We start from the raw sequence: 15,329 nt of genomic DNA on the forward strand, positions 1-15,329 counted from the left end.
GTATTCATTCTGAAAGTTACATCACTGATGCTCGAAATGCTTGAAATTTTCCTGTCTCTCTTTTTTCATTTGTTGTTGAATGTACCGTGGCGAGCAACGGAGACTCCATGCTTTCATTGAAATAAACATGCTAGACTCTCTGAGAGCATGTCTCTCAGAGCCCTCAAGCCCTACCCCAGCTGTTGCACAGTACCACAGAGCGCTGTTCCTCTGTTTATTTAAATATTGAATGTGTAGTGTGTCAAAATCACACCAAATTGGACAGTGTACATCCATGGATCGCCAGCAATATGCCTGCTAAGTGTGAGTTATATCGAATGAACGCTTCATTGAGAAATTTCACGTGCACAAACAGATGCCCCTTTTACTCTCTTCAAGGTGGGAATTTCACACCATGATGCCGCCTTGCTGTTATGTATAAAAGGGGCAATCACAGAATGGTGTTGTATCACCTTTAAACTGGCAGTGGAAGTAGTAACAGCACCAAAACGATGTCTGTATGAATGGGACAGCCAACAGGATGCAATCATGGGTGGCACGGGTGTGATGTTTTGATAATGTAACGTGTGTGATCCACCATGGGAGATTTACAAAGTTGCGCATAGCAGTTAGCAGCTAACTCAAAGAAGAACAACAGCAGCTGAAAATGTCTGCAAATGGGGAAAACAACGAGGCCTGGGAGCTCCTTACCCTCTGAGCAGAGGATGGGATCAGCTGCCATATAACAGGGATAGTAAAAGATTGTTAATACCATGTTATGCTTGCTTGTTTTTGTTTATAAAGCTCTGCCGATGCATATGTTATATGTCACACTAGAGGCTGACGCTGTTGTTACATGTCACAACCGTCATGCCTCTTTTGATTCCACGATGCTGGCGTGCAATATAAAATCCCACACTGGAGAGGCATGGTGTTACCATTGTTTGGTTCTGTGTAAATGCAAAGGTGGCATGAAGAAGGGACTTCATAGTGACCCTATCAGCACAATCTCTGTATAAAAGGGCGTAAAGATTCCTTGCTTTATTAGAATAATATTTGCTGAAACCTAATCCTACCAGATTGCTTAGAATAGACCTCCTCCTACTGCCACTGAATTGCTGAAAATAGCAGGTATCTGAATCCCCTAACAGACTTTTGGTTTACCTCGACCATGAGCTGTTGTGTCTCTGGATGCCCAGGTGTAGACAGATCTTGGTAAACCAAGAGTGTTAGAGGAAAGATCCGGCAGGATTTAGAACCTGAGTTTGCTCTATTATTTACATGGCTGCATTGTCTCTCTTTCGGCATACTCTGTTGTGGTATCAACATGGCAGATTGTGTGACCTGAATTCATGATGCATTTGTCATGCACCTTGGGAGATAACACTCAGGGCTCAGGGCCATGTGTTTATGCCTGCGTGTGTTTGTGTATAATGCCATCCCTGGAGGGAGTTTTTACGAAGTCATTGAATGTCGAGAACAGAATTTGTGTCAGTGCTTAGCCTGTCCTCGGGACAGAGAGCCTGTTAACGAGTACTCTGCTGCTCACCATGTGTTCTGATAAGTATGCTTGAATATGTGTTTTGGATCCATGAGAGGTTTGGCTTCACTTGTCTTTGAAGATAATCACCCACGTCGTCTCAGAAAATGCTTTCTAATATTTCTGTGTACATGTAAGTGCGGCTGTGAGACCTTGAAGGAAAGAAGATTGCAAATGTCCTACAACTTTTAAATATTTTGTAATTGCTGTCATTTCCGAGGGGCTAATAGATTGTCACAGTTTGTAACCCTGAAGACTTTGAGTCATTAAGCTCTGTCAGATTTTCCATGTTTGTTTTCTAACATGGTTTTGATGCAGAAAATAACGTCTGTGATTCTAGGAATTTATACAATTAGTGGTAGGATACATATACCTAACGTCTCAACCAGGGATTAAGTGTTAATCTTTGATTTAAATGCGGTAAGAAATGTTTTGATTTATTCAAATTATCCTGGGGAACTACTGTGAATTGCGAATGTGCTGCAGAGTTTATCTTCTTTATTGATCAAAATCATTGAAAATGTGCCATGGAAACCCTGAGCAGAGCCAAATGCTATTAGCTAGATAATGGGTTGAGGATTAAGACTGGAGTTTCTGACAAATGTACAGACACAAACTAAGATGTGTGCTGTTTCTCTTTTTACAGAGCCCTTAAAGTCCCAAAAGGTACAGTACAGTTTTTGACAGGTTTAGAGGATAACTTACAAGCACATACGTACCGATCAGCATTTGAAAAGCTCAAAATCTCAATCTATGAGGGCATAAATAATGAATTTGAGACAACTAGGATTTGTAGCCAGATTCACTGTGAACTCTGATTTATCGATTTCAATGTTGAGAAGCAGAAAAATAACATTTTCACCCTAAATTCTTTCTAAAGCTGCAACATGTTAGTCTGAAGGTTTGTCCTCTCACAGAGTCAGGGGCTTAAACTGGACTTTCTGTCAGACAAAACTCAGCTGTTTGTTTACAGCACTACAATCAGATAATTGAGCCTCCTACCTGCCTGTCAAACAGCAAACAAACCATAAACCCTCTCCAGGCAGTCTGGATTTGAGTGGAGTCCTGCAGGGATCAGCAAATGAAAAGACTAGTGGATGGCGGTTGCTTGCTCTGCTGTTGTTCAGCAGCTAACTAGCGGAGGTAGCTGCTAACAGCCACCTCTGTGACCAGCTAACAAAATCCACAAATCCATTCATCAGCTCCACTGTCAACAGTCAGACACCTACAGCTGCTTATTTACTGTCAAAGTACAGCTCAAATTACAGCTGATGACTGATGCTGCTCCAGTGGGAGTGTGTTGCAAGCTAGCGAAACATTCTGGCAGCAACTTTTTACCTGAGTTTACGGCCGGTTGGCATTTCTATCTCATACCGCTCATACAGCATTAGAGGCACAATCACTCTCGGCCTCCCAGTTTAAAACATTTTCTCATACATTTTGTAAAATAATTTATCATTCTATTCTTTTCGTGTCTTATTATTTTTAGCTTGTTAATGTCACGTCTTTGTCATGGAAAAGGGATTATTACAAAAAATGTTTGACATAGTTTTCATTAATGAAATTTCTATTCGTTCCCACAAGGTAATTAACCTGTTCCAACAATATAATAACTTGTTTCCAGAAGCTAATCAACTTGTCTCCATAAAAAATTACTTTCCTCCAACAAGTTAATCAGTTGTTCCCACAAGGTAATTAACCTCTGTGCACAAAAAAAAAAAAAAATCACCTCTGGGGACTTTGGCTCCGTACCTTCCCGTCCCACATCACATTGAGGGATTAAAGATCAAAGAGGTGTGTGATTCCTTGTAGTACTTATCTCCTTTTTGGGCAGTTTTGGATTGCACACATTGAGTTGTCGACAAATAACTTAATCTTCCTTTAGCTGAAAGCAGTAGTGTGTCCTGGTGTTATGTCCCAGATCAGTGTAAGCCTCTGCAGTCTGTGTTAGTGGTTTATTATGTATGTGCGTGTTAATGTTTAAATGTTTTTACCTGAAGAAGACCATCTCTGATCGAGTCATGTCTATGTAGGATATAAAGAATTGGGAACGAACAAGCAGTGCACATGTATTTTCTCATCTTTCAGTACAGATTATTATTATTCAGCACCAGCAAAGAATCAAAGGATGTGCCTCTTGGATATTGCCTCATACAAGGAGAGTCTGCCCTTGACAAGCATCCGACCAACTGAATTGTCCTTAAGAAAGCCCCTGAACTCTAGAAGCTCTTGAGTGAAGGCTGTAAAGATGACAGCTCTATTGAAGGAGTTTTTGTTGTAACTATATCAGCACAGCATATAGTGGTTCTTGCTTGACATCAACGCCATAATTGCTGGAGAGCCTTTTTTCCCCCATTGTGACTGGCAAAAATGTTATTAGAGAAATGATGGATGACAGCAGGTTATCAGACTTAACCTTAACTATTTGAAATTAAAGAAGTAAGAAAGTGTTCCTGATATTTTGATGCAGTGGTATCAGGCTATTAACTGCTCTCAGAAGTTAACGTCAAATTAAACTGTGTAAGGCCCCCGACACACCAAGCCGACGGTCAGCTGTCGGTCAATGTCTTACTGTCAGTTAGCATCTGCTGCCCTAGTTTTGTGGTGGTGTGTCGTCCACCGTTGGCACTTGTTAGCACTTGTCCAACACATTCTCACTCCAACGCTGTTACATATTGAAGTTTGATCATGGACTTTCCATGTCCAGATTTGACGTGCGAGGTACCACAGGCTCGTTGGTTGTTGATGTTCTGGGACACTTTGTCAAGTTCTGCCTGTTACATGCATTGTCTTCTTCCAAAAGCAGCCTCACCAATTTTCATGGAGACCCGGGGAATAGCCAGACGGCCTGTTCCAGATGACCTGAGGGGTCGACTTGGTTCATAGCTCACAAGCATGTCAGACACATATTGAGGTGCTAGCCCATGTAGGTCCTTAAAAATCAGAATTAAAATTTTAAAATCAATTCTAAAATTTACTGGGAGCCAGTGTAATGACCTCAACACAGGTGTTATGTGGTTGTATTTTCTTTTTCTCATTAAAACTCTTAGCAGCTGCATTCTGGAGTAGCTGCAGTCGATCAAGATGCTTTTTAGGTATTCCAGTCAGCAGTGCGTTACAGTAGTTTGGCTGACTGGAGATAAAAGCATGGACGAGTCTTTCAGCGTCATCCTGGGATAAAAAGCTCCTAAACTTATTGATATTTCTTAAATGATAAGAACCAGTTTTGACAATGCTGCTAATGTGGCTCTGGAAGGTGAGGTCAGAATCAATGATGACACCAAGGTTTCTGACCTGTGTAACATTTTCCAGAGCCAATTCTGACAATTTAAAAGATATTTCCTGTCTGTGTGCTTTTGCCCTGATAACCATGATTTCCATTTTATCATTGTTTAATTGTAGAAAATGACACGACATCCAGCTATTTATATCCTTGATACAGTTTGCAAGTGTGTCTATAGAGCTCAGGTTATCGGGGGAAAGGGAAATATACAGCTGTGTGTCATTAGCATAATTATGGTAGCAAACATTGTGTTTCCTGAATTTGACCCAGGGGCGACATGTACAGATTAAACAATGACGGACCTAAAACTGACCCCTGGGGGACACCACATGAGATTAAAACATTTTCGGAGCTAAAATTCCCAGGAGAAACACTAAAAAAGAAAAAGTCCCAAAAAAAAGCAACAAAAATGTGACAACTTGGGAAAGTGTTGAATTTTTTTTTGTTTGGGTGTTTTCATTATTTTTTAAATGTGACTAATGTCCGATTTTAGTGTGAACTGGTCATGGACCTGAACTGACCCCCATATGCAAAAGAACAATAACAAAGATGTCACAAGCAGAATGCTGTCATATGGAAGTGAACATGGAAGCTACTGAACTAAACACTTTAATTTATAAGTTGATGTGCAGTGGAAGTCAGTGAATTTGTGAGCAGATGATAATGAGGATGAACAGAAAGAGAGCAAAGTTTTAATGATGGCTTTTTGTGGAGCAGTGGCTGTTACTTCTGTGTGGAGGTGTGTGTGGATGTGGAGTCCGAACCAGAATGGGTGGGATTGTGATGTGAATGGCTTTACTGAAACAGATTTTATCCATAATTTTAGGATGTCAGGGGCTACTTTTGAATATACCTTTCAGCACCTCTCCATAAGACTCTCATGACAAGGCACTCAGTTCAGGTGACCCACCTTGTAAAAGTACCAGGAATTTGACTGTTCCGACTGAAGTCACATTGCAAAAGATCAGACCTGTATCTGATTTAAGACCACATTTGAAAGTGGCCGAAATCATTGAAAAGATCGGATTCCATGTGATTTGTACTGTTTCCAGTGTCCCTAGATTGAGGTTCGTAACTAAAGGTGACGGAGATGAGGCTGGCTGGAGCATTACATTTTAAATCATTGCCTAAAACATATTTTGATAGAAAAACTTTCCCTTTTAATGCCTGATTTGTACTTAATGATTTGTAACTTTTGTGTTTTATTTCCTTTTATTCTATTTTTGCCTCTGAGCACACAATTTTTCTCAGCTCTCAACTTTTTAAAAAAAAATATATATATATTGTATTGTTATTGTTGTCTTATTTTCATGCACTTTGTGAAGTACTTTATAACCTTGTTTAGATATGTGCTATACAAATAAAAATTCTATGATTATTATTCTTACACTGTTATGAAAAAGGAGATCTGAGTCACATATGAGCATAAAAAAATCAGATTTGGGCCTCTTCTGCCTGCAGTATGAACGTAGCCTTTGTGCGTGTGAAAAAAAAGTAAAATATTGTTCTTCATCTTCACAGCCAAGGTTCTGGATTCTATAAATTTATTACGAACAAATATCCACATGATCTGTTAACGATTTTGTTTTTTAATCTCTTCATTCACTGTAAAGACAAATTATTGTATGCACTGAAAACATGTGCTGCGGTGCAGGCACGCACATAACAAACCAAACACATTTACACACACACACACACACACACTTGCATGCACACACTAATGAGGATGGAAATCCCGTCGTCTCTCTGCTGTCATCCCCGTCTGTGCCCCTGCCACCAGCTGTCAAAAAAAGTAAAAAGTTTGAAGTTTTGTCTTTTATCCTTTTTCGATGCTGGACAGTGCCAGGCAGTCAAGCAATCAAACACAAAGTCACTTCTCACCATCAATCCAGTCCCTCTGTTCTCCTCCTCAGAGCACTCCACCATTATTTTCCTTCTTCTCTTCGTTTCAAGTGTCTTTGAGTCCTCGCCTGTGGATGACTGCAAGAAATTGAGTTTTCTCCTCTGTATATATGATGCACATACATACTATATGCTGAAGTACATTAATGCATCGCAGGAACAGAAGGTGAGCTGTCATTAGCTGCGCTCCATGTGAAAATGTCAAGCACCGGCTTGCAATCAGCACCTGGATGAGCTGGTGTTGAAGCTGATGGGGCAGAGATGTCTGTAATTACTACAGTATTTAAAACAGTCACGATGCAGTAACAACTGGTCCCAACACCTTGCTGCCCATCATTCAATTTAACCTGTTTAAAGGGGGAATTCACCCAAATGACAAAAAACAAACCGATTTCTCACTCACCTCCAGTGGTATTTAGGCCTACAGATAGTTTTGAATTAAAATGTGCAACTAATGTTCAGTTCAACAGCATCATTTCAGTCTAAAATCTGTGTCCCTGTTACTCTGGATGACCCACAAACCTCCACTGGACAGACTTAATTGGGACTCCTGAAGTAAAAGTACTGATGCAAACTGTTGACAGTGAAGTTTGTGGATAATCCAGAGAAGCAAGGACACTGATTCTGTAGAGAATTTTTAAAATCTCAAAATCCAAGCACATAAAACTGAAATTTTCAGATCATTTTACTTGCATATGTTTTGCCTGCAGCGCTCCATAATACAACATAATGGACACTAGGAAAGAAGCATGTATTTGCCCCTCTTGGTGAGCATGAGAAAATGGCTCAGTCTGGTGAAAAATAGTAAAAACGATAATTTTGAAGACGGGGCTGTAGACTGAAGGCCTGAAAGAAGAGATTACATGATTTTTTGCTGTAGCTGATGTGGGATCAAAAATTGTGGTTTTAATGGGTTTCAATGGGGACATTTTGGCTACACAGTTTATTATTCATGCATGATAGGAGCTGAGATTGAACTTCCAAAATCTGGAAAATTTAAAACCAACAAACAAAATACCATGGATTACATTTAAGTTGTAAAAAACCCCAATTTTTTTCTCTCCCATGCCTCCATAAAAAATTCCCGTTAGAGGTGCTCTGAGCCCGTCCCACTGGTAGGAGGCCCTGGGGCAGACCCAGAACACGCTGGAGGGATTACATATCTCGTGCCTGGGAACACCTCGGGCTCCTCCAGGAGGAGATGGAAAGCGTTGCTGGGGAGAGGGACGTCTGGGGTGCTTTGCTCGGCCTGCTGCCCTCATGACCTGGGTCCAAATAATCGGAGGATAATGGATGGATGGATGGGACTGCGTATCACAACAGCAAAATATCAAAACATCTGTTAACAAACTCTCACAGAACTCCTGCAGTATAATCCAAGTCTCATTCATCCATTCTTAAGCTCAGTGCGTCCCAAATTGAAATCTTGCAGCCTGGCGTTGAAGAGATCATGAATAAGCTTCACTTTCAGTTCAGTTTTAAATAATAAGGTTTCAGCAAAAATGCATGTGTTTTGGAAGTAATAAGCATACAACTGGATAAATGAGACTTAGATTATACTGCATGAGTTGTGTGAGGGTTTGTAATCGATGTTTTGATACAGTTTTGCTGTTAAACGTGGTTCCAGATCAGTCAGTATGTTTGACGTTGTCTGCGGAGGCATGCGAAAAAATCGTTTTTCTTCATCAATTCAAAGTAACACAACATGACTAATTAATTTACAACTGGTCATTTGTGGGTGAAACGTTTCGTTAACGCAGCCAAAACATTTCAACGAGTAAAAATGAAAAATTAAGAAAATGTCCCTAGTGATGCACTTGCTGGCATTATTATAGCCCAGCCTCCACCTGCCTCAGGATGATGTGTAGATTTCCTCTTGAACAGCCCACAGGCCCTTTGTGAAAGAAAGAGCAGAGAGACACACATCAGCTCTGTGTCTCTCTATGAGATCGATCTCCTTCTTCCTTCTCTCCGTTGCTTTCAGCAGCAGGTCAGTGGGAAACAGAAAAGCAGCCCTGTGCGTCCACACAGTAGCATCTCTGTTGCAGTTTGGACTCTGACCCACATCAGCTGCTGTCTGCCCAGCTAATTGTGCGACACTGTGACACTCTGCCTTACTTCTTCCTGAGAAAAGACAAGCAGAGCCAGACACCTGCTCCCTTTGTGTCTTAATATAGTGCTCCACTGACCCCAGTGTTTGTGTTTGTGTTTTCCTCTGCAGTGGAGCGATGCATGAGTGTGATGCAGTCCGGGACACAGATGGTGAAGCTGAAGGCGGGATCCAAAGGACTGGTGAGACTTTTCTTCCTGGATGATCATCGCTCCTGCATTCGCTGGAAGCCCTCACGCAAAAGTGAAAAGGCAAAGAGTGAGTATGCATGGGCACACATGTATACACGGTGTGGAGTTTGAAAGATGTGGGTCAAACAAAAGATGCTATGAAGTTTCATCATGGGAAGTGCAGTATTTGTGGAGCCTGAGCTTTACTAGGGACTAAAAATCAGGATCTCTCAGTATTTGCTGCTTTGATTTTGACTGTTACTTGTTAAAACCCAACTTAATGAAGAGCACTTCTAAGTAACTGGAATATCTGCTACTTTAAACATCTAAAGAGGCAAGCATAATGAGCAATCAGCAACAAAACCCCTTAGACAAACGTTATTATGGGAGAAAAAACAAAGGTTAATGATCAAATTATTCATCAAATTGTTCATTGAGTGCATTTTTTACACTTTACAGAATCATAATAATGAACCTGAACTTATCAGTAAAATGTTCACCAACAAAATATTGCATTTGCTGGGGCTGACGTCCACCGTGGGCTGAGGCCATATGTGTCAGGTTGTCCAACATAAGGCCCGTTTCCACTGAAGAAGTTCCTGGTACTATTTGGGGGGCAGGAACCACTACAGGAACGTCCTCTCGCTCGGCTCTCTCAACCGCCGTGTCACCACTGAGAGAGCGGAGTAGGAGGAAGGTTCCTGTAAAGTTACGGACTCTGGATGTGATGTAATCATTGCGCGACCATTTTGACCGGGGCGACGTAGGGGCGTAGGAGCGTAGGGACGCTGTTAGCTGTTAGCTGTTGGCCCTTAGCGGTGTCTGTAATACTCAGTAACTCAATAAACGGTCCGTGAATTTTTTTTTTTTTTCCAGCGGATGTCTTAGTTACAACATGATTGAGCTAACTGGAGTAGTTTCATGTTGTATCTGACAACGGGAGGCTTTTAACAGATGACGTCCTGATGTTAGCTTTGCTGCTAGTGTTAGCTGTCCCTGTCAGCTGCAGCCACTGATGCTTTCTAGACATCGTGATTTCCCAAAACTGAATAAATACCACACATAGCAACACAAAACTGCTTTGCTAGCGCAATCATGTTGTAAGATAATGCCGGAAAAAATATTTTTTTCACAGACCATTTATTGAGTTACTGAAGCTATGAATGAGCTAACCCAACGTCTACTGAGTTTTAAAAAGGCCAGCTATTTTGCCGCTTTCTGTTGTCGTCACATCCCTCCTTGAGTATATCCAATCAGCACCAAGTAAACCCCAAGCCCCAGCCAGGAGTTTTTCGGGGCCGTTCTGAGTACCTACTCCGAGGCAGGGACTTGTTTAGCCCCTGTAAAAGTTCCGGAACTCTGTCCTTCGGGGGTGGTTCCTGCGGTGGAGACACGCGCCAACAGCCCCGGCCCTGTAAAATTGCGGTGGAAACAGGCCTATACATCCCATTCTTGTGAATGTAATATCTCAAGAATGCTTTGAGAGAATTTCCTTTAATTTGGCACAAGTGTGGACTCAAGGATGAAGTGATTAGATTATGATGGTCAAAAGAAAAAAACACATTTTTGGCCATACCTCAAAAATTCACAAGCTTATTATGATAAAATTATGACATTTACCAACAATTGTACATACATACATATACACCACTGTTTTAATGAAATACAGAATGAAGAAAAGAAGGAAAAAAGTGATTTGATATGATTCCAATCCTGATTGAAATAGAAAATCTTTTTTAACAGCAGCAATCAGCCAATGGTCTGAAACAAAAACAAAGAGTAAAACATTTCAATATTGCAAATTATACTTGGCTTGAGGGTTAGTACTACTGTAATCTTTCTCACAGAGACAGCCAGCATAGTCAGTTTTGTTTGTGTTGAAAAAGACAAAAAAGAGCAGTAGTTTAAGCCATACTGACACACATACATTACATCCACAGTCATCTGGTCTATCTGAACAGTATATATATACCCACAAACACATGAGTAAGCATGAAATACAAGAAATGTAAATTAAAACATCATTAAAAAAGAAGAAAAGTAAAGAAAAAACATGAATGGAAAAAGAACTTAAGCAAGATAATCAACACGTGATCTGATTGTCAAAATTATTCTTTATCATAAATCCCACTTACCCACATATATAAACAACAAGCATACAAACAAACACACATAAAACCCAGAGATCCTGAAGGTAGTGCTATTTAAAAAAACAGGAAACAGACAGGGTTGGTAGAAAGTCTTCGTTAGAAGTCCCCCCGGGTGGAAAATGAGTGGTTGCCATATTAAAGTTAATCTGTGTGCCTGATCCATCCTAAGGTATCTAATCCTCTCCATCTCCAGCGCGCTAACAAGGTCGGCTAGCCACAGTTTAACGTTAGGCATGTCTTAATCCTCCCATAGCATTAATAACCATTTCTTGAGACAGAAATTAAGACAGTGTTGATGAGACGATGAGAGACCACTCATGCTCCCAGAAATGTTAGATATAATAGTTAGATGGTCTTCACTTGGCATGCCAGGATTTTAGAAAAACTACAATGAATATTGATCCAGTAATTCTCAATCTTCATTGTATAAAGCTGTGAGCAAGGGTCACATTTCTCACATAATGGGGACACTGAGGGAAATAATCTGTGCCGCTCCACCTTTGAGTAATGTAGTGTGTGTGCGACCTTGCATGAGGTTATGTTTAGCATTTAAAGAACATCTATGTATCTGTGTCTGACTACTATTCTGTTGTGCTTCAGTGACAAGAATGCTAAGATCTTTTTCCCAAAGTGCACATATGTTAGAAGTGTCTACTTTGCCTTGTCGTATATTAATGTAAAGGTTTGATATAAAGTGAGGCAAATAGGGGGACGTCTGACAATTTCCCTAATTGTGGAGTGAATCATTATCATACAAGTGTCTGAATATAATCCCTTAAATGTAAAAAAAGAAATCTTTTTTGTAATGTAAACATGTTTATTAACATTTAACCAAAACTACATTTTCTTATCGTTAACTTAAAGGCATACTACGCTAATATGCTAAATGCATTCTCTTATCACTTACTGTTTATAAGGTGGCCCCTTATCTCCTGCTCCACCAGAGGCATACATACACTGCAAGCTATTATGTTGGATTATTGCATTTGTTATAACAGAAGAGTCGATACTTTAGCAAGCTAACTAAGCTAACTGTCTGCACCTACCTGTCAAAAACAAACAAACAAAAACAGGCCAACTCTGCATCACTCTTCATCCTCTCCTTCAGTGCTCGCTTGCCAGTGAAAGTGAAAGCCAAACCCAGATTCACTCTGTTTCTTGAGCGAGCTTTGTCTTCTTGGCGTTTCGCCTCGTTATACTTGTGCTTTTTTTGTTCTGTGTCTGTGATTTTTGTGGCTTCATCTTGAATGCATGCTGCTTACGGTCTGATGCCTACCTTTAATGTTTTTTTTCCAAAGCCCTCACCTGCTCACTGTTATTGGCCAGGGGCTACATATCCGTAAAATCCCAAACACAGTGAAAAAAGAATAAAATACAGGCAGAGGGCAGAGTCTCTGCAGATAAATACACCGCCACACATCCAGTGGGTCATCGAGAGGGATTACTTTTGTATGAGTCTACATTGTTTTTAGGAAAATCCCACCCCACAGACAGGAGTCAGGATGTGAAATCCTGTGCTTTGTATGGCCGATTGTCTGCCCCTTTGTTGCCTTGTTGGACTTTTCTTTTTTCTTTTTTTTTTTTTTTTCGTAAATTGGAATAATTCTTTAAACTTACATAATGATAGTAGTAATACTACCACACTATTTTTGTAGCAGGTGTTACAAAGTGTTCAGCAGATTGTCTCTGTCTCTTCCCTCATTTCCCCCCCAGAATGTCTGTTGAATCAGCCACACTGCTCCGGCTCTGAGGGGATTATCATCATATATTTCATGGCCCCCTCACAGCATCACTGTCACTTTTTCTTTTGCATTACTGGCTTTATATTACAACCTACATCTGTCCATGGACCTGTCCTTACATGTAAATGACAATGTGCGTGTGTAGGCTGTCAGCGTTAGATAAGCCTCTCCACTGACGTGATAAGGAGAAACAAACAGCAGCTGACAAGGTCTGTCTTTGAGTTGGTGTGTGTGTGTGTGTGTGTGTGTGTGTGTGTGTGTGTGTGTGTGTGTGTGCTATCTGTCTGAGCGGGATCAAAATCAGGCTGCCATATTGTTACTTTCAGTCATCGGAGAATTTCAGAGATGAGATTATGTAACGGGATGAGAGTGTAATGGGGAAATGGACATGGATAATTTTGGAAGGGATTATGACAGCAGTATTTTGGGCTGGGTAAGAAGGCAATTATTGGAACAGAATCATTAAACCATTGATTCTTTAATCAAGTTATCAAACATAATGGTGTTTCCCAAAACATTAAGGTTCATTATTCTGGGGAAAACACAACAGTGCAAAGATAAGGGTCATTAGTGAGTTGATTTAATTGAATGAGACACCTTTAACAGCATGTTGAAGGTTCACCCCTGAGAGAGAGTCTGTGAGGAGAAAACAAGCGCGGTGAAGAGATGGATGTGAAAATGTGTAAAACAGGACATAGTTTACTGCTGGCTGTTTCTCTCCTAACAAAGACACGGAATCAAAAATAGCTGAGTTTCTACTCCAATCTCATTAGACCATGATACTCTCTGAAGCCTACAGGAACTGCTTTCTCTGAGAAAAGCAGAGCAAGTGAGAACGCACTTAATTTTGGTCATGGTTATTTTTCAAAAAGTTTTCGCTGTTATTCCATTTTAAACTTGTCTAATTACTCTGCCTGCTACGTTTGCCTGGGTCCAGACCTTTGAATCTGTCCTCTGTCAGATATCAGGCGACCTGCTCCATCCCTGTCATTATAATGTATTGGGAATTGTCAAGGAGTTGGTCACAGTAATACAGACCAAGTAGTGCTCCAGGGAAGCTGTTTTTCTGTAGGCCGACGTGGGAGTTAGCTTTGTCCTGGTTCCCTCGTCAAAAAACCCTATGAGATTTTTCCACTGGATTTTGGATTATTGCCATAAATAAGCTCTGTGGCAAACAAATTATACTTACACGTTTTGTTCAGAAAGATAATCTTCACAAATGAACACAACTTTTATGATTTTTTTTAAGTAAGGAGTAAAAAGATGATGTTAGGCTATAAATGAACTACACTACGGTCGCATGATGTAACATTGCTACTAGGGGTGGGAATCGGCAGAGGACCCATGATATGATATTGTCACGATACCTAGGTCACGATCCAATATTATTGCGATACGCCGAGTATTGAGATACAATATATTGCTATATTTTGCGATTTGTTATCTTTTTTTCCAACTGCAAATTATTTCCCGAAAGGAAAACTTCGTCAACATCAGTTTTGACCCATAAGATAAAGTTCATTATTTTTATTGCAGCAAAATGTGATACAAAGCAGAAATACTGACCTGTCATTAATGCTGCATACACCTGACAAACTGAACTGTTAGCAGATTTAACACCCTCTGCAATGCCAGATTAAGCGTTTGAGTGAATCACTTTACATTCAGGTATCCCGCTAGGTGAATGGCATCACCCACGTTAGAAGGGATGCTGGTTACAACCACAATCTCCAATTCTTGTGCTGCATTTTGCAGAAGGTCTGCAATGTTTGCTCTGGTGTGACTTCCGTGTACTGCTCTAGTTTGGAGAACGTGAGACAGACTTTGCTAGTTCTGTGTGAGATAATGTGCCGTTATAGTCACATGTGAATCCACTGACCTTGAAGTCGAGTCGTCACAAGTTAAAGCCACCCGTCCTGCTGTACTTAAAGATTCTTCAACTTTATGCTTCACTTCCCTGTAGAGCTTGGGTACGGCTGTGTCAGTGATAAAACGTTGGGACGGAGTCACATACTGACGAAGTGTTTTTAGCATGTAACAAAAGCCTTCGTTTCAACAGCGCTGTATGGACACGGCTCTTTGCACATGAAGTAGGCTATGGACTGTGTTATTTCTGTAGCTCTCTCAGAGTTGTGTCCAGTATTGGTTGATTTTTTTGGCGGAGTGGGTTTAGCGTTAGCTTGGCCGTCAGTGGCTAACGCTATCTCTGGATGGTGGAGTGTGAGGTGAGCCCTCATGTTCGCAGTATTCCCATTTTATTTTCATTTTACACTGCTTGCAAACCCCATGTGTCATATCCAAGTCCCTCTGTCCTGTGTTAAAAAAAAAATATCCAAAATTACTTCCTGCCAAATGCCGCTGACTGAGACCTCTGCTGACCTCACAAGGAAATAAAACATCAGCACCATCTAGTGGACCGAAAAAGCAATTGATTTTGTTATGCTAGTACCAAA

The 15,329-nt window shown here is 40.6% G+C and overlaps 1 protein-coding gene across 1 annotated transcript in view; it reads left to right on the forward strand.

The window, feature by feature from the left end:
• Window positions 1-15,329, forward strand: part of plch1 (phospholipase C, eta 1) — an 87,299-nt gene that overhangs the window by 17,492 nt on the left and 54,478 nt on the right. Inside the window, exon 2 of the mRNA XM_033631487.2 lies at window positions 8,926-9,072. Within this exon, the coding sequence (XP_033487378.1) occupies window positions 8,926-9,072 (147 nt within the window). The remainder of the gene's footprint in view (window positions 1-8,925; window positions 9,073-15,329) is intronic.

The sequence above is a fragment of the Epinephelus lanceolatus genome, chromosome 4 (genome assembly GCF_041903045.1).
Source record: "Epinephelus lanceolatus isolate andai-2023 chromosome 4, ASM4190304v1, whole genome shotgun sequence".
Lineage (NCBI taxonomy): Eukaryota > Metazoa > Chordata > Actinopteri > Perciformes > Serranidae > Epinephelus > Epinephelus lanceolatus.